Source organism: Monodelphis domestica, chromosome 3 (assembly GCF_027887165.1).
Source record: "Monodelphis domestica isolate mMonDom1 chromosome 3, mMonDom1.pri, whole genome shotgun sequence".
Classification (NCBI taxonomy): Eukaryota; Metazoa; Chordata; class Mammalia; order Didelphimorphia; family Didelphidae; genus Monodelphis; species Monodelphis domestica.
In genome coordinates this window covers 489,465,181-489,489,777 of record NC_077229.1, presented here as the reverse complement: position 1 = coordinate 489,489,777, position 24,597 = coordinate 489,465,181, and the positions used below count along the sequence as shown (strand labels likewise).

General features: G+C 37.1%; 1 protein-coding gene across 1 annotated transcript in view; it reads right to left on the bottom strand.

Moving 5' to 3' along the window:
• The window catches only part of SV2C (synaptic vesicle glycoprotein 2C), a 233,679-nt gene that overhangs the window by 94,159 nt on the left and 114,923 nt on the right, over positions 1-24,597 (bottom strand). Inside the window, exon 4 of the mRNA XM_056824761.1 lies at positions 10,709-10,860. Within this exon, the coding sequence (XP_056680739.1) occupies positions 10,709-10,860 (152 nt within the window). The remainder of the gene's footprint in view (positions 1-10,708; positions 10,861-24,597) is intronic.

Sequence of the window (24,597 nt, the reverse complement as noted above, 5' to 3'; positions counted from 1 at the left end):
TTGTTTTTTTTCCCCTTTAATTATGTCCCATGGTTTAGGCAGAACTGATCTAATTCCTCTTGATAGCCCTTTAAATATTTCTCTAAGCTAATTATCCTTAAGTTCTTCAACCAACTGTCATAGAGCAGTGATGATGAACCTATGGCACTTGTGCCAAAAAGGGCACACAGAGCCCTCTCTATGGTGACCTAAAGTCACCCACCATAGTTTGTTACTAGAAAGCCATAACGACTTGGGGTGGAGTTCCCTCCCCCTCTCCATGTACCTGAGGATATTCCTCACTTCCCCAACTCCTCCATGGAACTCCTCCAATGGGAATACTTCCTTCCTCCCCTGTCTAGGGTAAGGGGTGACTGGAGGGTTGGGGAATGGCACTTGATCCCTGGGGGTGGGATGGTCAAAGATAGTATCAAAATTTCAATGATTGTAGAATGGCAGGTGCACTAATAGAATTGAGAAAGTAACTAAAATGTTCATCTCTTGACTCATAGATACCACCATTAGACATATGCTGTAATGAGGTTAAAGACAGAAGGAAAGGTCTCTTATACACCAAAATATTTATAATAGCACTTTTTGTAGTTAAAAGAGTAAGAGCAGGTAACTATTAATTGGAGAATGGCTATACATATTGTAGTATACAAATGCAATGAAATATGACTGCAACATAAGAAATTATGAATATGAAGAGTATAGAGAATCATAGAAAAACATATGAATTGATATGAAGTAAAATAGGAAAAATATGAAATGCCATCAATAATGTAAATTAAAAGAATAAAAGAAAATGAATACTTATTAATTATATTAATCAAGATTGGCACTAAGGAAAAAATGAGAAAATGTACCACTCCTTTCTTTGTAGAGGTGAAGAATATATGCATGAGAAGCATGCTGTCAGATTTGGTTGTTGTACTGGATAGTTTTGTTGGACTGTCTTATTCTCTCTTTTTGATTTTCTTTATTATAATGGATAGCTCTCTGGGAATATAGGGGATATGGATATTTATAAAAATGAAAGTGATTTAAAAGCAAAAGATTGTAACAATTAAGAAAACTCTTGTTAGCATTAATGAATTCCTTTTGCAGAAGACATTTCTTCAGACATTGACTTCATTTTCTTCTAAATTGAATTAATTTTTCTTTTTCCCTTTGTTTTCCCTATCACTCACTTTTTGACTCCCTCCCCTCTATTGTGGTTTCCCGGGCACCTGGATCTCAAAGCATCTCAACCTCCTCTGCTGAGGGCCATCAAAGACCACGCTGTTTAACACGGTCCATGTGGAAACTGGAGACTGCAAAGCAGCCCTCAGGAAGGATTGAACACCCACTGAAACCCTCCTAAGTGACTTTCATTATTAATATCTCCCTGTTATTGGAATTGCCATGATTATTATTCTTACTTAGCCCCAGGAAAAATAGATGAGAGCAACATGTTTGCAGGGTTAATACAGATGTCCCACTCTGTCCCCCTAGGATATTAACAGGAGAGCCCATTTACAAAATTAAACCTAAGGATTCTTATATACCCACTTAGATAGGACCCTCTTTTCTAGGCATAAAAACTTCTGGCAAATCTGTGCTCTGAATTCCCTAACCTATATCTGGGTCATGTTGATTCTACCCACTGATCCTACCCTTAGCTACAATGTTTCGCTATTTCCCTAGGCTTCCTGTCTGTTGTTAGATTCCATGGAAACATGTATGTTGAGAATGAAACTGTGTGCCAAGTAGATATGTGATCATGAGGGTATAAAATAAAGCCAGGCCTTAGCCAAAGTGGAGCAGTTTATCCTGTGAAACCTGTGCTGCAGGTTGAATGTGAAAGCTGTGTCCCATTCATCATTTTCCCAACACTGTCCCACCCCATCCCCTGTGGGAGGCTGGCCCACCCCACAGAACTCCTCCAAGGAGATCCTTTGCTCCACTGGGCAAATAATAGCTCAGCAGCCTAGGTTTTTGCTCCAATTGACTTGTAGGGTTAGAGCCTTGCAATGCTATTTCCTCTGGTTCTGTAGCTCCTGTAAAGCTTTTGCTCCCAAAGGGAAATGGCTAAGCTGGCTATCATGGCCTGAGCAAACTTTGATAGCCCTGAGCTAGGACTTTCATGGCACTGGAAAAGAGGAGTGATCATGATAAAGGTATGGGTTTTTTGAGTTTATGTCATGTCCTTGGGTCTGTTTGCATACTATATTATAAACAAACTGCCCACAAACATTTACTTCTTTTGTCCTTTTCCTTTTTGCACTTATTCTCCTGCCACCTATCCATCCCTTTAAGCAAGTGTCCTGTTAATATAATAAAAATAAAAAGGAACTCATTCTTGTTTTCCAGCAATGCTGATTCTGTCCCTGTGTGTTTCTTCAACTTGGCCCTAAGTGGAGGTGAAATAAAAGGAAAACTAATATAATACAGCAGCACCAAGCTGTATGCAGCATTGTGAGGCCTGTGATTAAGGATCTGAGGGTTTTCTGTGCCAGAGACCAGCTAAAAAGAAAACATTACTAGGTAGCTGATTGAATGCCCTGGTTACATAACTTAATGCACACCAACAATCTGGCAGAGGTGGGGAAGAGGACACGTCATCAGATGGGCAAAAAACTTTAGGAGGGAAAATGACGACATTGAGTTTAATGGAGTGACTATGCTCTAAATGAACGGCAGCAGCAATGCTAAAATGGACTGAAACTGGTTTGGAATTGAATGAAATACAATTTCATTCTATTCTTCTATAGGATAAATGTTCTCTAGTCTTTTTACTGTCCAATCCTAACTGGTATGAAGCCAAGACTTTAAACTCATGCTGAGTTCCAAATGGCTCTGTAAGTGCTCCCTTCTCCTTTTTTTAATAATAGAACTTTTCCCTGGGGTCAACAGCAAAAAATTACATTTTAGATGTGATGTAGGCTTACTTCTGGTGTACAGAGGTAAACTTTAGGATCAGTGGTGATCTCTATACCTGGAAACTCCCCATCATCAACAATTCTAAGCCTGTGTCCCTAGAACAGAACTAATTTGAAGTTGTTTAGTATTTGCCTTTTCCCCTCCCCCAATCCTGGTGCTAAGCATATTCTAGGTAATTAGTTTTCCAGCAATTAATTCCTGAAGGGAATTGAGGGCAAAAAGATACATTTAAAGGGCACCCAGATCCGGTTTGCTATGATCACCTCACTATGTGATTATGGGATTTCTCCTCTTTCTTGTACAATGAGAACTGAAATTGAGTTGTCTTTAGGGAAGAGAAGAGCAGCCCATACTTCCTTTCCTGTTATGTGTGGCAAGGGAGCTAACTTTTGAGAAAATGGAAGCAGTATCAACAAGAAATGGAAGCTGGCCAAAATTAAAATCGGATGGTGAGCATAAGGTCATGGGATGGAGTGATGCAGGGCACTTTTCCCTGCTTTGGAGTCTGTGAAGAGAGATGAAGAGGGATAGTTGATGATAACCATCCTGGAGTCAAGAAGGTTCATCTTTCTGAGTTCAAATCTGACCTTTGTGACCCTGAGGGAAGTCACTTAACCCTTTTTGGCTCAGTTTCCTCAACTCTAGAATGAGATGGAAAAGGAAACGGCAAACCATCCATTAGCTTTGCTTCAAAAAACACCAAAAACCCAAATGGGGTCTGTCATGAAGAATCAGACATGACCTTGAAATGAATGAGCAAACTTTCCTTCTATGTGTGAGATTTAAAATGGTTGAGGTCTTAAACTGTAGTGATTAAAATAGTGGAAGATATAAATTGTGAGAGATATAAGGGAGGGTGAGTCAATTTGACTGCAGAAAATATGTTTCACTACAATGTCTTGGGTTTTAAATCAAATATAAGGTGGTCCCAGGGAAATATTCCCAATTATTCAAATACCCAAGTCAATTGGGTTTTATAGAGATTTTAATTAACAATACAATGAGTAATCAAAGAAAGAAAGAGAGAGTAAGAAAGGAATAAGTATGAAGGGCCTCAAGCCAATATGGCCTAGACCTGAGTCTTAAGAGAGAAATCAGTCAGTTTTTTTTAACACTCACCACAAGGTCTGACTAAACAAGGATTTTAGTAACATCAGGCCAGCTCCATCTCAGCTGACTTCACCAGAGAGCCTTCCAGCCAGAGACTGTTCCAAAAAGGCCTCTCTCAAGAGATTCTTCCCAAGCAGTCCTCATCAGAGATCCTCCAAAAGGATTATCCAAAAGGATTTGCTTTTTCTTATATAGGGGTTTTTCTCCCACATCACCTCCCCTAAGTCCCTACATCTACCAATCACTGTAGACGCTTTCCAAAGGACTGCCCATCTGAATTCCTGCTAAGTCAACAAATCTCCTCAGTAAGTCTGAATCAGAAAAAATGCTGCTGTGTCGACCAAGATCCTCAGTAAGTCTGAACTAGAGAAAACACAGCTGAGTCAACTAATCTCATCAAGAGAAAACTTTTAGGTACCTAGCATCTCATTGTATCAATTCTAAAAACAGGCCTGGCTTAAAGAACTCCTTGCCCCACCATAAGCAGGTATCCAAGTACTTTCTTTGTTTAGCAATGAATTTTCTCCCCTAAAGCAGTCTTAAGTACAGGTGGAGTAGAGGTCCTCCCATTTCTGATCCTGGTGAGTTCTCATATCAAAATGGGAAATGTTTCTCAGTAGGGAATTTGTTCCAATTAAGAATTCCTTGATGGGGAAATTTTTAACATTCACAAGTCTGAGAGATTTCAAGATTTACATATAGATATTTGCAACCTCCAGGTATCATGATGTACATCTTAAATTCAACATGTCTACAACTGAATTTACTAACTTCCTCCTAAACTCTCCCTTATTCCCAATTTCCCTTTTAGTCTCAAAGATGATACCATCCCCATAGTCCCTGAGGGTCCTTACCTAGGTGCCATCCTTAGCTCCTCATCTCTTCCAATACCTCTTCCCATTTTCTAATCAGTCCTATCATTTCTACCTTTGTAAAATCTCTTTTCTCTTCTGACAATGTAAGTACCTTGTTTCAGGACTTCATTTCCTCAACTCTTAGCTTACTGCAAGAGACTGTCAGATGGACTCCTGGAAGGGTATTCCAAGGTGGGAGTCAAGATAAAGGCACTTGCTGCTTTGAAGTTGAGAATGTCAGGAGGAAATGAAGGCAGGCGAGCATGAGCTCTTCCACAGAACTGAGGCTCCAGAAGAAGCCATTGGTTGAAGGGGAACAGGATGAGTTGAAGAATATTCCAAGGTGAGTAGCTACAAGGGTGGTAGACTGTTAGAGAACCAGGAGACCCCAATGGCCTGAAAGAAGTTTCAGGATGAAACAACAGTAGAGACATGGTTTTGAAGCCTAGAAAGTTAGAAATGGATCCTGGAGGAGAATGACTTTTTGCTTCTGCTCTGCTAACCCTCAAACCCGGGTAATTACTACTAAGAGTTATACATGATAACCTGCATATTCCTAAAGTATCCTTAATTTGGAATGGTCAAATTCCTCTGAAGAACATCTCCAACTCACATTAACTACATATTTATGCCACCTATCCTCAACTGGGCCCTATTTCATTTTCAGCATTTGTTATCACCTATGTTAATGAAAATACTGAAGCCATTCCATGTTTATTCTCTCAAATTCTGTTCATCATCCTTTCCCTTTTTTGCCTCTAGTCATAGAGTTTCTACAAAACAGTGAGAAAAAAGCATTAGATTTGGAATCTGGGTCTACCACAAAAGCAAAATATCCACAATAGCAATATTCCAAAATGGTTTAAAACAATGCATAATTTTCAATTTTCAATATGCTCTACAGTTGCCAAGTAGTTAGTAATCATTGATTAGTTACTAGGAGGCACCTGGAAGCGTATGAATAGCTCTTGTTTACACTCTTCTCCTGCTAGAATAAAATTCTATATCCTGTAAAGTTCTCAAAAGTGTTATAGTTAGAAGTGTTATATAGATCTTTTGTGTTATTTTCCAAGAGTTATGGTTGATGCTGTAGCATTTTTGGGGATGGGGGAGAACATTTTGGGAGCTACAGAAAAGCTGAATAAAATTTTAAGTAAAGGCATACATTTGAAGGCAGATGGAAGAGACAGCAGAGAAAATGAGAGACTTGTCATATAGCTCAGATATTTCAAAACTACCATTTGAATAGGATTCTAAGCCCCATGGGCTGGAATATATTTCTGTCTGTGGTAAGAAGAGTTCCAGCTACATTACCAGATCTCAGTAGGGGGTTAAAGAGAAAATTAAATATGTAAAACTCGACAGTCTACTAAGCTCTCATCTTCACTCCTACTTCTAGCACTCTACGTAGACACTGAAAGGCTAGATTGAGAGAGGTTTCTTCAGACTTTATCTAGAGATTATTTAGAAGTTGGAATTACCATAGAGGCATAAAGGGGAATCTGGATTTTGCACAAATTTGCCATTTCAGAACATTCTCAGATTTGGAAAGGCTGCCCACTTAATACCAGCATCAGACAACAAAAGAAATGCTTTACTTTTTATACTTTATATTGTATAAAGCATTTTTGTATCTGCTGTCTCATAGGATACTCACAATAACCATGTTGCCTAGGCAAGGCACATGATGTTACCACTGTAGGACAGCTAAGTTAATGAAAAGTAGAATAATTTTCCTAAGGTCATATGTTTATGTAGTGGAGTAAGGAGGACTGAAACTTAGTTAAAAGTCCAAAATTCAGTTGTTATGTCCTGGGGAATTGATTGAAAATACTTTAAAAAATATGCATATAGCATACATTTATATATATTACATATACATATGGGGGGGACACACAAAGAAATAGAGAATCAGAGAGGCAGAGAGAGAGAAAGGGGAGGGAGGAAGAAAAAAGGAAAGGAAGAGAAGAAGGAAATATTTCTATATACAAAGCAAAATAAAAAAAAAGATCATATAAGAAGCTATGAAAAAGACTACTTTTTGAGGACCCAGCAATCAATCAATAAGAACCCAAGTATAGTTAGATGAGCTTCCTTCTATATCTCCATGTATTTATTATGCCATGATTGCATTATTGCAATCATTATACCATGATTTAATTTTTCATACAAAATTTGTGATGACTTTACTGTCTCCCTTGGCCAAATGTATGTAGATTAAAAATTTTTTTTTTATTCCTACAGCTGCCTAAAAGAGATATTTAAGCAGTATGATATAGAGGAAAGTGTATTCACTTGGTAGTTAGGAGACATGAATTCTAGTTCCAGCTTTAATAGTGTTCATGTAATCATTGATGTAGGTAATTCTTCATTTCTGGATCTCAGTTTCCTAAAAAAGAAGGTTGGATTACATGACTTCAAGGGTCCCTCTCATTTTTATGAGACCGGACAAGAACAATTCAAAGGGCCAGAAAAAAGGGCCAAGCTGGGACTGGAGGTGGATAAACGCTAAGTATGTGTCAAGTAAAAAAACAAAACAAAACAAAAAACACCTGAAAAATTGAGCCAAGAAGTGGAGGAAAAAACATTTCAACAAGGGATCACATTTCAATATAAATCAACAGAGCATCAACTTATTCGAGCTAGCCTAGGTCAAATGCTTTGGGAAAATAATTGAAGAGATTCTGGGTTTCAGAACCCAGTAGGCATAGCAAGTAGCTTTAGAAGTTAGGTAAATTCTTTGGTCAATAGATACTTTGACATTCGGTGACTAAAAGTTGTTCAAAAAGTGTTAAAATATATATGAAAAATGACTCAGGACTAAGAAATAACAATGGAAACATTTATATGGTACTTTGGGATTTTTAAAAGAGTTTACATACATTAATATATACTATAGTATATCTATACACTAATTTGATCTTCCCAACAACCCAGTGATATAGGTGCTATTATTATTCCCATTTTACAGATGAGGAAACTGAAGATGAGACTTGCCCAGTCATGGAACTAATAAGTGTCAGAGATCAGATTTTTATCTTTTTAACTCTGAGTCCAGTGTTCTAGGTAATATGTCACCTATTAATCACAGAAAATCAACATCTTGAAAGAATAAAAGATATTAGTAACTAAGACAGCAATAGATGAATGGTAGACTCTAGGCAGCAGCATTAGCAATGGTGACTAGCTCACAAGATGTGACAAGAAGATATCATCAGAGATATGAATTACTAGAAAAGGAACTGAATCAGTCAAAGTGAGACTGAGAGGCAAGAGAGACAGGCTAAATAAGAGTCCATAAGTAGGAGAAATTGTACAAGGGACAAATTTAATTAGAAATGACCCTGAAGATAGTGGAAGTGATGATGTGACAATGCACAGGAGGGGCCAAGAGGATACAGAAGAATAACCTGGCAAAGGGTTGGAGACATTCAGTCCTACTGCCAGGAGGGGGTGATCTGTCCCTAAAAATCTCATAGGTCAGTCATGACCTGTTTCTTCAAAGGGAATCATAGGGCAAGTTTGTGGGAACCACATGCTCTCTGGAGGAAGAAGTATGGCCCCCTGCATAGCTGGGGCTCTGGCATTAAGGTTGCATTGGTAGAACCAGGAATTCATTTATTTAATTATTTTTAGTTTTAGTTTTTGAAATTCATTTATTTAATTAATTAATTTAGATTATTTTTCCATGCTTGCATGATTAATGTTCTTTCCTGCCTCTCCTCCCACCCTCTCCCATAGCCAATGCTCAATTCCACTGGGTTGTACAAGTGTCATTGATCAAGACCTATTTCCATATTATTACTATTTGCAATAAGGTGATCATTTAAAGTCAGCATCCCCAATCAAATCCCCATTGAACCAGAAGAACCAGAAGAAGGTTACCAACATGTTGAGTGGAAGTTTTATGGAGGGGTCATGGACAAGAACCTCAAAGGATGAGAAGGTGTGGGTAGATCACAACTTGCATCAGCGATGATCACTGATGAATCATGGGTCCAGCAAAGTATCAATCAATATACTTCAATATATACATGTCTTTTGTCACATGATGCCTTCTCTAGTGCAAGAAGGGGAGGAAAGAAGAGCGATACCTGGGAATTTTAAATAAATTTTAAAATAAAAAAAAGTTCATCTTACAAGATGTCTTCTATAGAGAAAAGTAGTACACCTACTCTATGTGACTGGGTAAGATAGTGATGATTTTTGTTCATGTGCTTCAGAGAAATGAAGTTGAATGAGAATGAAGACCAAAGTTCTAGGATCACAATTAAACCTGATGAACTTTCCTTAAATTTGATGGTGGTGGCAGCAGAATAAAAAAATCCCAAAGAATGATGAACATGTTTAGTCTTCTGTTTGGGAATATCTCTGGCATTTTTACACATAGATGCTAATGTGCCCCAAAGAAGGAGAGACCAAATATTTTTGTTCTGCACTCCAAACTCAATTTAAAAAATTGGAAATTGTTTTCCTTTTTATCTACTCTGGCCAAGAAGATGATCTTTTAAAATTTGTTTGTTCTTTTTTTGATGTGCATTTTCCTTTAATTCATCAGAATTATAAATGGAGTAACTATAACAATATACATTTCAAAATTTAAGATCCAACAATTTGCAATGTGTCAGGATATTAAAACAGTCTTATTTGGTTATTGTCACAAAATAAAATTCTATGAAAGGAATTTTAATGAAAAACCACATTCTGTAACAAAGAACAGATTTTATTTAAGGTGGAAAGAATACTTCACTGAATTACATGAGTTTGACTCAAGAGTTCTGCCTTTGACATCCATTAGCTACATGTTAAAGGTGAGTCACTTACCTGCTTTAAGTTTCAACTTTCAGTGATGATAATACTTGCTCTACTTATCTCAGGGTTGTAAAGAAAATGTTTTGTCAATGATAAAGTGTTAGATAAAAGTGAGCTAATATTGTGGTAGAATGTAAGTTTTTAAAAATTAGGCATAGTTAAATGTGGCAAAATTTTGAAAAAACAAATGAGTTTCCATGTGGTATCAGAGTTTAAATTAAAAAATTTTTTCTTGTTGTAAATAATAGTCCAATTTTATCTGCTTAGCAGCTCCAATATAATCAAAATGACCTTCCTTTATTTGTCTCCTGAGTGTTAGGCTGCTATCAACTGAATATAATAATTTTTTCACATGTTGGTATAGTCTGACCTCTAATCAGGAGCACCATGCACTTGGAAGTGAATGGAGCAATTCCTCATTACCCTCACATAAAGAATCAAGGAATGAAACTGAGGAAGATGAAAATGACCAGATGGAAAAGCATTGAATGGATCATACAATTCTCACTTACTTATGTGAGTAGATTATCCCTTTTGTAAATTATTTGTGGGGACACAAGCTTCCTCTAGATCTTCTCCTGGGTGCTGAGCTGTCAGCCACTGGGTAGACCCCAGGTTGATATCTGAATGTGGCACTGAGAGGATGAATGTGTGTATGTGCAGGTATATGTGTTTGTACATTCACATTTGTTTTTGAGATATATGTCAGCATTTCCAGATCAAGTAAAATAATGTTGCCATAGCGGTTGTTATGGATAATCTTTTTGTCTTCTCACTCCACTAGTATAAGTCCCATAGAGGAGAAGGAAAGAATCAACAGAAATAAATTTAAACAAGAATTAAAAGCTATTCATATCACCGTTGATCAGTTTCTAAATCGTTCGGTTCTATGTAAATGAACTAAAACCGAAGCAGACAAGATGGAGATATTTGCACAGAACCTTGTTCTAAGATTGGCATCTACTGTGAGAAATAGGTTGAAAAAAAATCCATGATATATATAATCCAGGAAAGAGCAAGCATCTTACCGTAGTGAGGGATAATGGCCCAAGCCATGGCTGAGGCATAGATAGCTCCAATCATCCAGAACATGCAGAGCCAGCTCAGGTGTTCCCCTCGTTTCTCTCGGGCAAGTACTTCAGCAAAATAGGAAAAGACAGTTGGAATAGCTCCTCCAATCCTGCCAAGATATAACAGATAAGCATAAAAACTAGGGTAGGAAATATAGACCCTATGTAAAATGAAAGTTTTGAACAATTTTGCCTACCTGGTGACAGATTTAGGTCAGCAAGGTACCTTGGGTCTAGCCCAATGGAAAATAAACATCCTGATAGAGATTTGAATTAGTCTTTTTACTAAGCTCCAAAATATTTTTTTATTATACAAGTACAAGACAAGGAAGATCAAAGAAGCATACTCTTTGGCAGATGGCACTACAATGAAGAAGCAGTATGGTATAGTAAAGTTCTGGAGTCAGAGGGCTTGGGGTCAAATCCAGCCTCTAAGGTTTACTACCTATATGGAACCAGAAAAGACATTTTGGCTCTTTGATCATCACTTTACTCATATGAATAATTAGGGGTCTAGATGGCCTCTGAGGTTCCTTTTCCCTCTAGATCAAGGCTTCTTAACCTGGAGTCCATGGGTATTTTTCAAGAGGTCTTCAAGATGTGAAAAATGTTTAGATAACCATATTTCAATGTAATGAGTTTATTTTATCAACATATTAGCTATGTTTTATCTATGCATTAAAAACAGTATTCTGGGAACAGGTCCCTAGGCTTCACTAGATTGCCAAATGGATTCAAGACTCAAAAAAAGATGAAGAATCTGTTCTAGGTCTATGGTCCTGTTATCTAGAGTCAATATAGCATCGAATTCCAAACTGATCTAGGATTAATCTTTAAAGTAAAAGTTTCAATTCCAAGCAACAATGTGGCTGGGAGCATTCTGTTTGCTACTGATGCTAATTCCTGATAAGGAGAATCTTGTCATGGCTTTTCTTTGAATTTTGAATAAATTTTTCATTTATGCACTCCAGTTTTGCTTAACTTACAAATGAATGAGGACAGAAACAAGAAGGGAATAGAGACACAGATACTATAGGCTTGTTACATAATAAGCAATTAATAAATCTCATTCATTCATTCATATGGTGCTTAATATGAAATAGCAAGATAATGTCTCTGATGAGACTTTAAAGGGAGCCAATCAATCAATATGATTGAAGTATTTTTTTCCATTAACACAGGATGGTAGAGAATAGATAACAGAAGATTACTATGGAGCAGTATTTTGTCTATTGGAAAGAGGACTGAGTCAGTAGTCATGGGCTGATTCAGGAGCACACTGTGACTTTGGCTATGTTAGTTCACCTCTAAGTACTCACATTTTCTCAAGTGCCAGACTACAAAGTATTCAATCAGATGTTTTTGTTTCTTCCAATGAAGTATTTCATTGGTGTGAGGGAACTTAGGTGTAGAAACTTTCTTCACCAACATAGATGGGTTACTCCTCTGTAACTTATTTTAGAGTCTAGGGGGCAATGAGATATTAAGCAATTTACTCGCATTATATAGTGGAGGTAGGACTTAACCCTAGGTCTTCTGAACTCCTCTATCCACCACTTCTCAAATATAGTCACAAGGATGTGGGAATAATTTGAAAACTCTAAAAGTGTCATCCAAATGAATCCATAAAGCATTTGGGCTGAAAGGGCTGAGGCACTAGACCACAGATAAAGATGTAGAACCCTTTAGAAACCTGAGAAAAATGTCTTATGATGATTGATCTGGAAGAGTTTAAGACTGGAAGTAAATTCTGACTGGAAGTCAGGTAACAGCCTGACTCTTAATATCCTCCTGGGAACTCATTCAGCCCTACGATCCAGAAGTCTCTGTACATATTTACAAACAATACTATGGGTTTTTGTTTGTTTGGTTCTATGAGTCTTGCCAACTCACAAAATGACAGGATAAATAATAAATGTTCTGTGATTCTATAGTCTCTTTCCTTAGAAGAGCTCAAAGCACTTTCCTTGGTATCTCATTTGCTCTTATATCTCCACAGAAAGAGGTAAGAGTCAATCCATTTTTCTTAGAGGGAACAGAAGCTGAAAAAGGAGACATAGAGAACTTGAATGAGCTGCCCAGTCTAGATATTAGCAGAGGCAAAGCTTCCGGGGGGCTTAGGATCTTGACTGGGTCACTGAGGCCTTGGAAGTGGTCTTGCAAATTACAGTTGGTAAAATGCCATCTTTGTTTTGAAGTTAAAAAAAAAAACCCTTCTGAAGAGTGGACTTTGAAGTCTCATCCATGGAAAGGATGCTTTGGTTGGGGCTTTTTAAAATGGGACCCTGAAATGTTGAACAAAGGGACTTCCCAGCAAAGAATATTTAGGCGTTGGAGTATTCCTCATTCAGTGATGTATCTTTCTTTTTTATATTTCTCTTATCATTGCTGGTATTGTTATATTCATTTATGCTTTCTGTTATAAGCTTAATTGCTGGATCTTTGCATAATAATGATAAATCTATTTCTTTTTACTTTTTTACTTAAAAATGCTGTGGAGAAAAGTGTTATTGTAGGAACAAATTTTGAATCACAAATAATTAAGTTAAGCAGCTGCATACATAACACCTTAATGTTATACATGCAGAAGACTAAGAAGTAACACTCAAATCCTCAGGCTCCAAAGAGAGTGAGACCAGAAAATAGAACAGGAGCGTGAGCTCAAACTCATTTGGATAACCACTTCCTTGGATTCCTGCTGACTGGATATTTCCTTTGTCTCTTTTGCCCTTTGGATCCTGATGCTTCTGCAATGTTCAAGTCAAGTCAATGAGCACTTAGTAAAGGACTACAGTATGCCAGGCACTGTACTAAGTACTGAGGATTATTCAAAAACAAAACAAAAGAAAATAATGTAGTCACTGCCTTTATCAGTTTTCACAATGAGGGATGCAACATTCAAAGATCTATATATAAACAAGATTTAAAAAGGAAAAATGGGAGATAATCTCACATGGAATACTGATCCTTTGTTCTTGTCTTTGGACATGCCTCCTCTGCCTCCAGCTACTCAATACTAGAATGCTATTAGGGGAAAGGTCCCCTTTTTGATGTTTATTATGTGGAAGGCTTTTGGCAACAGGATCTGGAATGGTTTTCCCAAACTGTGCTACATACAAGTATGATAGACTGTCTTTCAGTCCATGAGAAACCTCCTTAGTGGTTTGTTAGTTTCATCTGGACCTATGATTATATTGTTTTAGGAAATTACCAATACCAATACATATCTGTAAATATTCAACATACAATTTTTGAAAGTTGCCTAGGGCACTGAGAGTTAAAATAATGATGAGAATAACAATAGCTGTCATTTATATAGCACTTTAAAGTTTTCAAAGCAATTTATAAATATTAGCTCTTTTGATCTTCACAAAAATACTTTAAAGTGGATACTATTATTATCCTTATTTTACACATGGGAATCTGAGGCAAATAGGAATTAAATAACTTGCCAAGGTTCACACAACTAGTTAGTGTCTGTAGCCACATGTGAACTCAATCCTTCTTGACTCCAGATACAGCCTCTACCCAGGGATCCACCTACCTTTCCCAGTCTTTCTCACTGGAAACCAGCTATCAATTTACTATGTCATTCCAATTTTCACCCTAGTGATGATGTTAAATTTTTTTTTCTAAATTGACTCCTTGCTTCTAGTCTCTCCCTCAATTTATCCTCCACATGGTCATGAAATAATCTTGTTAAAACTCTGGTCTGACCACATTGCTGGCCTGGTCAAGAATCTCTAGTAGCTTGGAGGATAAAATATAAATCCTCCCATAAGGCACTTAAAGTTCTTTTATAGTCAGGCTTATTTTTGTATTACTCCGTTTCATGAACTTCCTCTTCCAGGCAAACTGGCATATTTGGTATTCCCTGTTCACTATACTCCATCTTTAACCCTTAAGTGTTTGCAAAGGCATACCTAGAATGCCTTTTCTCCTCCTCACCCTAGTACAGCAATTCTCAATTTTTTTTTTTGGTCTCAGGACCCTTTTACTCTTCAAATTTATTGAGGATGCCCCCCAAAGCTTTTTTTAGGTGGATTATATCTATTGATATTTATTATAAAATACTTTTATATTCAGAAAACAGTTTTGATCTTGTAGGTCCCCTGAAAGGGTTTCAAGGACTCACAGGGCCCCCTAGATCACATTGGAGAAATGTTGCTCTAGAAGAATCCCTTAGTTATCTTCAAGGCTAAAATCAGTGCCATTGTCTACAGGAAGTCTTTTGTGATTTCTCTGGTTGATCATTCTCTCTCTCTCTCTCTCTCTCTCTCTCTCTCTCTCTCTCTCTCTCTCTCTCTCTCCAAATTATATTGTATCTACTTGTCTGTTTACATATTCTATCCCTTAGTAAAATGCACCCTCCTTGAGAGGAATTGTTTTTCATTTTATCTTTGTATCCAGTGTGTATTTTTCATAAAATCCAAGATTTAAAAATTTTGTTTGAGAAAAAAAATCAGGAAAAGCATCTTGCTAACTCCTTGAATCCAGAAAAAGAACTTTTTGGAGAAGGTGCCATAAAGATGCCTGCAGTAACCTACATTGTATCAGAAGATCCAGAAAAAACTTTGGGATGCAATTGATTGAACTGAAGGAGGTTAAACACATTTATTCTAAATGTAGACTTTTATGTCAAAGGGGACTGCCCCCTAATTGTTGGGTTTGTTGTTTTTTTTTTAATGCACCTAGCAAATATTGGTTTGCTCTTTCTCGCTCTTATTTCCCTCTTATCTCTAACTATTGTAGTTTCCTCTTAGAAGGTGCAATACTGTATGCAGCTGTAGTTAAAAGATCTTTAGCGGTATAAGCTAATTATGTTAAATGATCCACTGGGGAGACTAGTCTCCCAAAGGATCACAGGGGGATTGTGAAGCTAGGACTAACTTTCCTATGCCTACTTTTAAATTTAATTAAAAAAAAAGTGAAGACACCCATATTTAACTATTAAGTAGGAGAAGTCCACAAGCCACTTATTAAAGTGGTTTACACCTCCGGAAGTGACTGACTGCCCCCTGTGCAGTGCTAAGCAAATTTAAAGTCTGCAATTGGTCTTCATAAAGAGGAAGGAGGGACAGGAAGTGATGTGGAATAAGCACTATCAAAGTCCTGAACTTCCTCTCCAAACTCACTTTCTCCTTTGGACTTGGCGTTGGAGGAGTTCCAGCTTAGGACCTTGCCTTTTGACTCTTGGACTGCTTCTGGTAAGACTGCTCTTGGATTCTCCCTTTGGAATCACTACTTGGGTGAATGAAAAGCTGAATCTCTTCCTAGCTTCTGGAGAGATTAGTTTCCGGGGAGGGGGTGGGTGAAACCCTTGCTTTATTCATCACTGGATCCTCTGGCTGAGGGTCCTCTGGCGGAAGGTTAATAAGCCCTGCCTGGTTTGAGCCAGGCTAGAGCAAATATCTAGTGTTATAGGATAGATATCTTCTCTACCCTCTTTCTCATTTCTCTACTTTCACTCTTTATACCTTTTTGTAAATAAACTGCTAAAAAGTTATTTTTGACATGAGTTATAAATTGGTGACCACATTTTTCTTATATTTAGTCCAACCATAAATTTAATCCCTACATATCTAACAAAATGTTTTGATCTTAGCATGTACTTAATAAATGCCTCTTGAATTTCATTAGAAAAGGACTCACCAATTTGGCTATGGTTTAGATTTTTAGAAAGTCATTGATGTGCATTTCACATATACAACTAATATTGTAAAAAAAGATCTGCTCAGTTTTTTAATCAAGGCCCAGTTTTTGACATCTTTTGACACAACAAAAAGATATTGGAAAATATGTATCACAGAAGAAGCAACTTTGTTTACTTCCTGAATATCTGAGCCAACTGAAAAGAAACTTTAGTTTTCCTCTTCATTCTCCTTGAATTCAACAGTTTGCTATCCTTTCTTCATTAAAAATGAAGCCAATGAGAAAGAGATACAGAGGTGGAGAAAGAAATTCCAATTCCTCTCAGTGAATTTCTCTACTGGTTAGCTTGTGAATATTTATTTTATTTTTATTTTTTCTACTTTACCTTAGCAGTATCACTGTATAACCTGAGTTGAATATAATAATAAAATCATAAAACTTTGCCTAGAAGAATTTCATATCTTGACCTAGTGGTTTTGATAAACATGGCTTCAGTTTAAGTGACTTTTTATTCCTTATAAGCACAGAATATTTTGAACAAAATTTAATTAAGATCTTTGTGCATGGATTTAAAGTGCTTTCATTATAGTACCATTTCCAGATTGTAACTATAGAAAGTTGCTGGCACAAAATAATATATACAGTGACTACAACAATAAAAGACAACAGCCAAATGAAAACAAATCTGAAGGCTTTACAAACTTTAAAATTCTTTATAAATGTCAGCTATTGTTAATATGCATATTTTATTATTAATTTTCTGGGTTTTTTAATTGATGATTAGATTTATAGTTTTTAAAAAAATCTCTAGTGATAACCAAATTCTTTGATTTGCACCCCTGCCCCTGCTGCTCACTCCATCTATTTACAAGCCCAATCTTGGTCAGCACCAGGTCAGCTGCCCTATTTGCCTTCTCTATTCTATACTTCTGATCCCAAATTTCTGAATTTGATCAATACTGAAAAATTAAAGATATTAATTTCTCTCCATCTTTAAACATCTACCTGCTTACAAGAATGTGTTCAGTTAAGAAAAGTTAGAATTTGAATCAATTTAAAACATTCAGACAACATGAAACAAAGGAAGTATTTAATGTGTTCAAGGAAATTGCAATGGTTATATTTTCCAAGATAAACATTCAAGATATAGAAGGATGCTACTTTTTTTTGCAAGAGAATTTTTAAAAGTAAAAATAATTATAGTATAATAAAAGTGTGATTAATTTTGACATGGCCATGAAATCTATTATGAACCCAATGGCCTTTCAACATAGGAGTAGAAAGTGAAAAACTGACTGCATGGCTTTGGGTTTTTGATTTAACCATTGTTGAGAATTCCACAAAGGTGAGGAGCATATTTAGATCGGGCAGAGCATTAGCAATATATGAACCACACCACGTTTACTCTAAAAGTTGCCCTCACCAAATTGTGTATTCTTTGGTGTTCTTCCTTAATATATTTGTCTTTAGGCTACACTGTGTCACAGAGGCTTGAAGGCAATGAAATACAGGCTTGGCACTGAAGTAAGCCTAGTGGGAGAGCAGATATGAGAAAAAGAGAGTTGGGTTGAGTTACTTTAGAGATAGTAGGATTTTATATAAAAGAGGTATATGAGAGGAAAAAGAAAAGTAGGATGGGGTGAAATGGGTAATAAAAAAGAAAGATGAAGTTGTATAAATGAAGGCTCACTTTTTTTCCTATAAGCTCCAGGCTAGTGCTCACTGTTATGCACTCAATTCTCCCCAAAATGTCTACGCTATAAGATGGTTTACACAACCACTCCTCATTCTTGTACTGTTCACTTTCTAGCAAGTCAGAACAGAAAAAAAAATGTCTGTAGATAAAAAGAGCATTTGAAAAAATCCAGGAAAGTTTCAAGTTATTGGATAGAAAATCTAAAAGCCAAACTTATTGCTTAAACAATTTCATACAGGTGTCCAAATTAAAGAACTTGATTCATCAAACATTTATTAAGTCCATAATTTGTGAAAGTCACAGTGCGTTAGTTACTGAAAGACAGAAGAGTGGCCTATGCAAAGCGTTAGAAATACAAGTCAGAAGAGAGGAATATAGCATAAACTAGAATATGAAAAATGAGAAAAAGTCAAAGGAAAAACTTGAAAATGACAAAATTAATTTATGACTGGCAATCACAGAATGACTGATGAGAGAACTCATACCTTGAAGGATGTGCCTTATTTCAATGGACAGATATGAGACTTTGTTGTGATAAGAGTAAGTAATAATGGAAGAAAAGGTACTAAGATGAGTAAGAGCAGGTAGATGGGAATAGTGAATATTGAATAGCTGAAGGGGAGTCAGAAAGTGGAAAAGGTAGGATGTAGATGGATTCTAGGGAGCCTTAAATGCAGGGATAAGCAATCTGACATTTAGTCATTAAGCACTGATATATCATTTAAGGCTTTTGTTCACAGAAATGACAAGATCATAAATGTGCAACTGGAAATTTAGTCTTGAAATTTAGTCTTGAAGAGGTGTGAACAATGGAATGGGAGTGGGGACAGGCTGGAGACTAAAGCCCAGAAAACTATTTATCATGGTATTATAATTGCAGGAGAGAGAAGGAGGGCCTGAATAGGAAGGGAGGTAATAGGAATAGAAAAGAGAGAATGGATTTGAGAAATGTAGGAGTAGAACTAGAAGTATTTGACAATCTGGGGACATGGGAGAGAGGAAGAGAGAAAAGTCAAAGATGACTCAGGTTTTAAGCCTAGGAAAATTATGAAAGCATTTACTTTACTTATTTATCTGGATCTTGTGTTATTTTACATTAAATGTCATATCACTTTTGTACCATATGTTAATGCTTAAATTGCCTTAGGACTGTAAGTTGCCCTTTGGAAAGGGGCAGCTGGGTTCCACAGTGGATAGTGCCAGGTCTAAAGTCACAAGGTCTCATCTTCTTTGGTTCAAATATTGTCTCAGATACTTACTACCTGAACAGGTCCAGTCACTTAATCCTGTTTGCCTCAGTTCCTCACCCTTAAAAATGAGCTGAAGAGTGAAACGGCATACCACTACAGTGTCTTTGCCAAGAGAACCCCAAATGAGGTCACGAAGAGTCTGACATGACTCAACAACAACAACAACAAAGACATAAAAATCAAGACTACATGGAGAATAACAGAAAAAGAGAGCAAGTAAGTCTATAGAAGAGGCCAGCTGGCAGGGAAAAAACTGAAAAACAAAATTAGATCAGCCATCCTGTTATCTAATACCTCCTCCAATTCATCTGACCTGCCTTTCTCATGGACAATTCTAAAAAGAGCAGAGTTCCTTGCAAGAAATGTCTTTTCCTGGGAGTTGGCTATAGTGGGAGAAATGTAGTTTCCCCACTACAATGTCTGGTGTTACAGGAATTCTTTAAAACTTTAATGGAATCACAGGAAAGTCATATAGAGCTTCTGCATTGTACATCAAGAATTTATCTGCTAGAAATCTCAACTGACACATATAGTACATTTACATATTTTTTCTTTTATAGATGAATTATTATTTCTTTTGCAACCCCCCTAAGTTTATAAAGTATATATAAATATATAGTCAGGATGTCCATCACACTTATTACTCACCTAAGTAAAACATACAGCATCACATAATAGTATCCATAGTTCCTGGCCTTGAGGAATTACACTCTAATTGTAATATACACGTAAATACTAAAGAATAGATACAAATATTTATGAATGAATAAAATTATAATTTTATATTAATTTATGGCTCAAGTCCTTATCTACTCATGCCAGCATTATATGGTTAATCTTAACAATGGCCAGAGATAGCTAAAAATAGCAAACAAATTTGAAAAGCCATTAAGAATGTTAACCCTACTAAAGACCAACTAATAATCGGAACTTTTAGTGCTGGGGAGACTCCTGTCTAAGTTCAATTAACCTGGAAACTTCTCTTTCTGTTCTTCAAAAAAATTGCTGCAAATTGGCTAATGCTGAGATTAGCTAGAGTAAGTGCTGAATGGATATAGAAGTAAATGAAGTAATCAGAACATAATAGTTAATGAAGGATTTTTCACAGGGTAGGCTATTAAGTCTACGTTGACAGTTAATGAAAGAGATCCAAATCTTAATTATTACTGGTAATGGAAGATAGACATGGAATGATGACTGAAACATTGGTGAGGTGTGAGTAGAATAGGATTTAGTTTGTATGAATTTCAATACCAACCAATTAAAAAAAGATTTTCTTAAGAAGGAAATAATATGGTATTGAAACTAGCTGACAGAAATCAACTGTTTTCAGGATTTTACCCAATTCTTTAAATAATGTCAATGTTTTCAACATAAAAAGACATTGGAAGTGAAAAGCCTACCTGCAGAACAACCCTGGGATCCTCCAAATACAATAAGATTGGCTATATTTCTGAAACATAATTTACCCTTGGCCTTTATGGGATAAAATCAAAGGTCATTATCAGCCCGTTAAAGCATGGCCTGTTCTTCCCATTAATGTAATACTGATTCACATGGAAGAATCTCATACTTTGTGAATGAGAATACTTTGTGAGAATGAGAGATTGTGCTGGCGTTCTAATAATATTTCTATCCTTTCATGCCAAATTTAAGAATACAGGAGTCAAATCAACTTAGGATATGTAATGGAGCGAAAGAAGATGCCAAATATCATTGTCTAACTAGATCTTGCCAGGAAACCAAGAGCTCTATCCATAACTCAGCAAATTTAACAGACGTAACATTTTCCAATCCAAAAAAAGGATCTCAGCAGTAGAATCTTTTTTTATCCTTTCTCTTCTTTCTGGTAGGCTTATGCATGCTACCTTGAGGGGGAAGCATAAAAAGTCAAATGGAGGTGGGTGGATAGAAAAGAAAGGTTGATTTTCTTGCAAAAATATAGAGGTAAACAAACTATAAATGTGAAGAAAGTCATTGACAGTATATCACAAGGGGGAAATACTATTTGCACATCTGTTTGGTTGTTTTTAAGTCATGTCTAATTCTTCCTGATCCCATTTGGCAAAGATACTGGAGAGGTTTGCCATTCCCTTCTCCAACTCATTTTATATATGAGGAAACTGAGGCAAACAGGGTTAAGTGCTTGCCCAGGGCCACATAGCTATTAAAAGCATTTAAGACTGGATTTGAACTCATGCTCAGCTCTCTACCCACTGCACTACCTTGCTGCCCTATTTAATTATCATATCTTCATTTTTAAAAATCAAGAGATAGAATATAGCATCCAGTGATCTCTTTTCCAAAAGCAGTTTTATCTTGTACCTTTTTCCCATTTATTTTTTAATGAGGATTTAATACAATTTCCTTTTTTTCCTCTTTGAGTACCAGTATAATATAATCCTGTCAGGTTACTCAATTTTTTTCTTATAATCAGAGCTCAGTTATTGGAAATATTGCATTATATTAGACTATACTGGAAAAATCTGGGACTGGGAAACAATCAGTTGGAGATAATTCCTCCCTAATGGATAAAAATCAGAAACAAAAATCCACTCACTCAAAGCTGACTTCAATAGATCAAGATTTTAGCTTGGGAGTAAGGGATGGCTATATAGTGCAACAAATAGAGCATTGACCCTGGAGTCAGAACAACTTGAACTCAACTCTCACCTTGTATATTACTAGTTGTATGATTCTCACCAAGTTACTCTTGTTTGCCTCATCAGTAAAATGAGGACAATAATAGCACCTATTGGTTGTTATGTGAATTAAATTAGATAATAGCTTTAAAGCACCTGGCACATAATAATACTACAAAAATGATAGCTATTACAGTTTTTATAAGAATGTTGACTTGGCCAATTGGCCTCAAGGAATGTGCGTGGTATCTAGCTAGCAGAAAGACTTCCAAAGGAAAACTATTGGAATGAAAAGCCCCAACTTAATTTTTGCTTAGAAATCAGCAAATGATGGAGGGACTTCCGGTTAAGATGGCGGCTTAAAGAAAGCTAAAGTTCAGATCTCCGGAAAACCCTTCCCGACCGATCTCAAAATATAAGCTCCTAAGGCGCCGAAATTCAAAACGATCAACAGCACAGACCCTGGGAACCCTCCTCCTGGACCTGGACCCGGTTCAAAAGGTACGGCTCCCCTCAAAAGCCAGAACCCGAGATCACTCGGACCTCAGGGGTAGGAGCGCAGAGTCCAAGGCTCCCGGAAGCCGCAGCCCGGCTGGGCTCAGAGAGCAGGGTCCTCCGAACCACAACCCTCAGGGCCTTCTACCCGAGTCCCCGTGAAAGTTACTGCCTGGGGCTTCCACTGCAGAGAGCTGGTCGAAACAACAGCAACCCTCAGGGCGGGCAAGACAGCCTCACGGGCTGGATCCTGCTATCCAAGTCTCAGTGAAAGTCCTTGCCCTCGGAGCTGGGGAAGCTGCAGCCCATCCCCCCGCAGGCCGACGAAACAGCCTCACGGCCAGCGATTCTGAAGGCAACTTCCGGAAAGCAACGTGGTCCGACCCTTCCATTCCAGTTCCAGGGAGGCATATTCAGTTTAACCCAGGGAAAGCTCATAGAACCAACATCTGCCCAGGACTAAAGCCTCTGATCACCAGACAGAGATAAGAAAAGCTAATCCTCCACATTCAGAGATGACAAACTCCACAGAAGCACAGAAGCCCCAAAATACCAAGAAAAATAAGAAGAAAGGGGAGACTTTGGACACATTCTATGGAGCCAAAATACAAAATACAGAGCAGATAGAAGAAGATATACAAGAAAATTCTCCAAAATCTTCCAAAGGAAATAGAAACTCTCCACAAACCCATGAAGAATTTGAATCAGAAATGACCAAAAAGATGGAAGCCCTCTGGGAGGAAAAGTGGGAAATAATGCAAAAGAAATTCATGCATCTACAAAACCAGTTTGACCAAACTGTAAAAGAAAACCAGGCTTTAAAGCAAGAACTAATAAAGCAAAGCCAAAACACCAAGAAATTAGAAGAGAACATAAAATATCTCACCGACAAGGTGATAGATCTGGAAAATAGAGGGAGAAGAGAAAATTTAAGAATAATTGGACTCCCAGAAAAGCCAGAAATAAACACCAAACTGGACATGGTGATACAAGATATAATCAAAGAAAATTGCCCAGAGATTCTAGAACAAGGGGGCAATACAGCCACTGACAGAGCTCACAGAACACCTTCTACACTAAACCCCCAAAAGACAACTCCCAGGAATGTAATTGCCAAATTCCAAAGCTATCAAACAAAAGAAAAAATCCTACAGGAAGCCAGAAAAAGACAATTTAGATATAAAGGAATACCAATCAGGGTCACACAAGACCTTGCAAGTTCTACTCTGAATGATCGTAAGGCATGGAACATGATCTTCAGAAAGGCAAGAGAGCTGGGTCTCCAACCAAGAATCAGCTACCCAGCAAAACTGACTATATACTTCCAAGGGAAAGTATGGGCATTCAACAAAATAGAAGACTTCCAACTTTTTGCAAAGAAAAGACCAGAGCTCTGTGGAAAGTTTGATACCGAAAATCAAAGAGCAAGGAATATCTGAAAAGGTAAATATTAAGGAAAGGGGAAAAATGTTATCTTCTTCTTTTACTCAAACTCTCTTCTATAAGGACTACATTTATATCAATCTATGTATACTAACATGTGGGGAAAATGTAATGTATAAATAGGGGGTAAAGAAAGACCAAATAGAATAATGGTTCTCACACAAAGATTCACATGGGAAGGGGAGGGGAAGAAAACTCCTATAAGAAGAAATCAGCAAATGATGAAAGAAGGACAGGGCTGTTATACAAACTTTAAGGCAATTTCAGGGCCATATAAGAATTTTTGTTGTTCAGTCATTTCAGATTCTTCATGATCCCATTTGGGGTTTTCTTGGCAAAGATACTAGAGTGGTTTGCCATTCTCTTCTCCAGCTCATTTTGCAGTTGGTAAAACGGAAGCAAACAGTGGGAAATGATTTGCCAAGAGTCACACAGCTAGTAAGAATCTGAGGTCAAATTTGAATTCAGGAAGATAAGTCTTTATGACTTCAGACCTGGGATTCTATTCATTCTGCCACCTAGTTACTCTTCCCTCAAACCTCTGAATGTTCTCCTTCTGAAGTGTCAGAGACCGTGGCAGAATAGTTGGAAAGGAGAGAAGAAGGTACTATACTCCATACAGTTTTTAAGCTGCCTAAAAACATTAGTTTAGCTACTGGTACTCGGTGT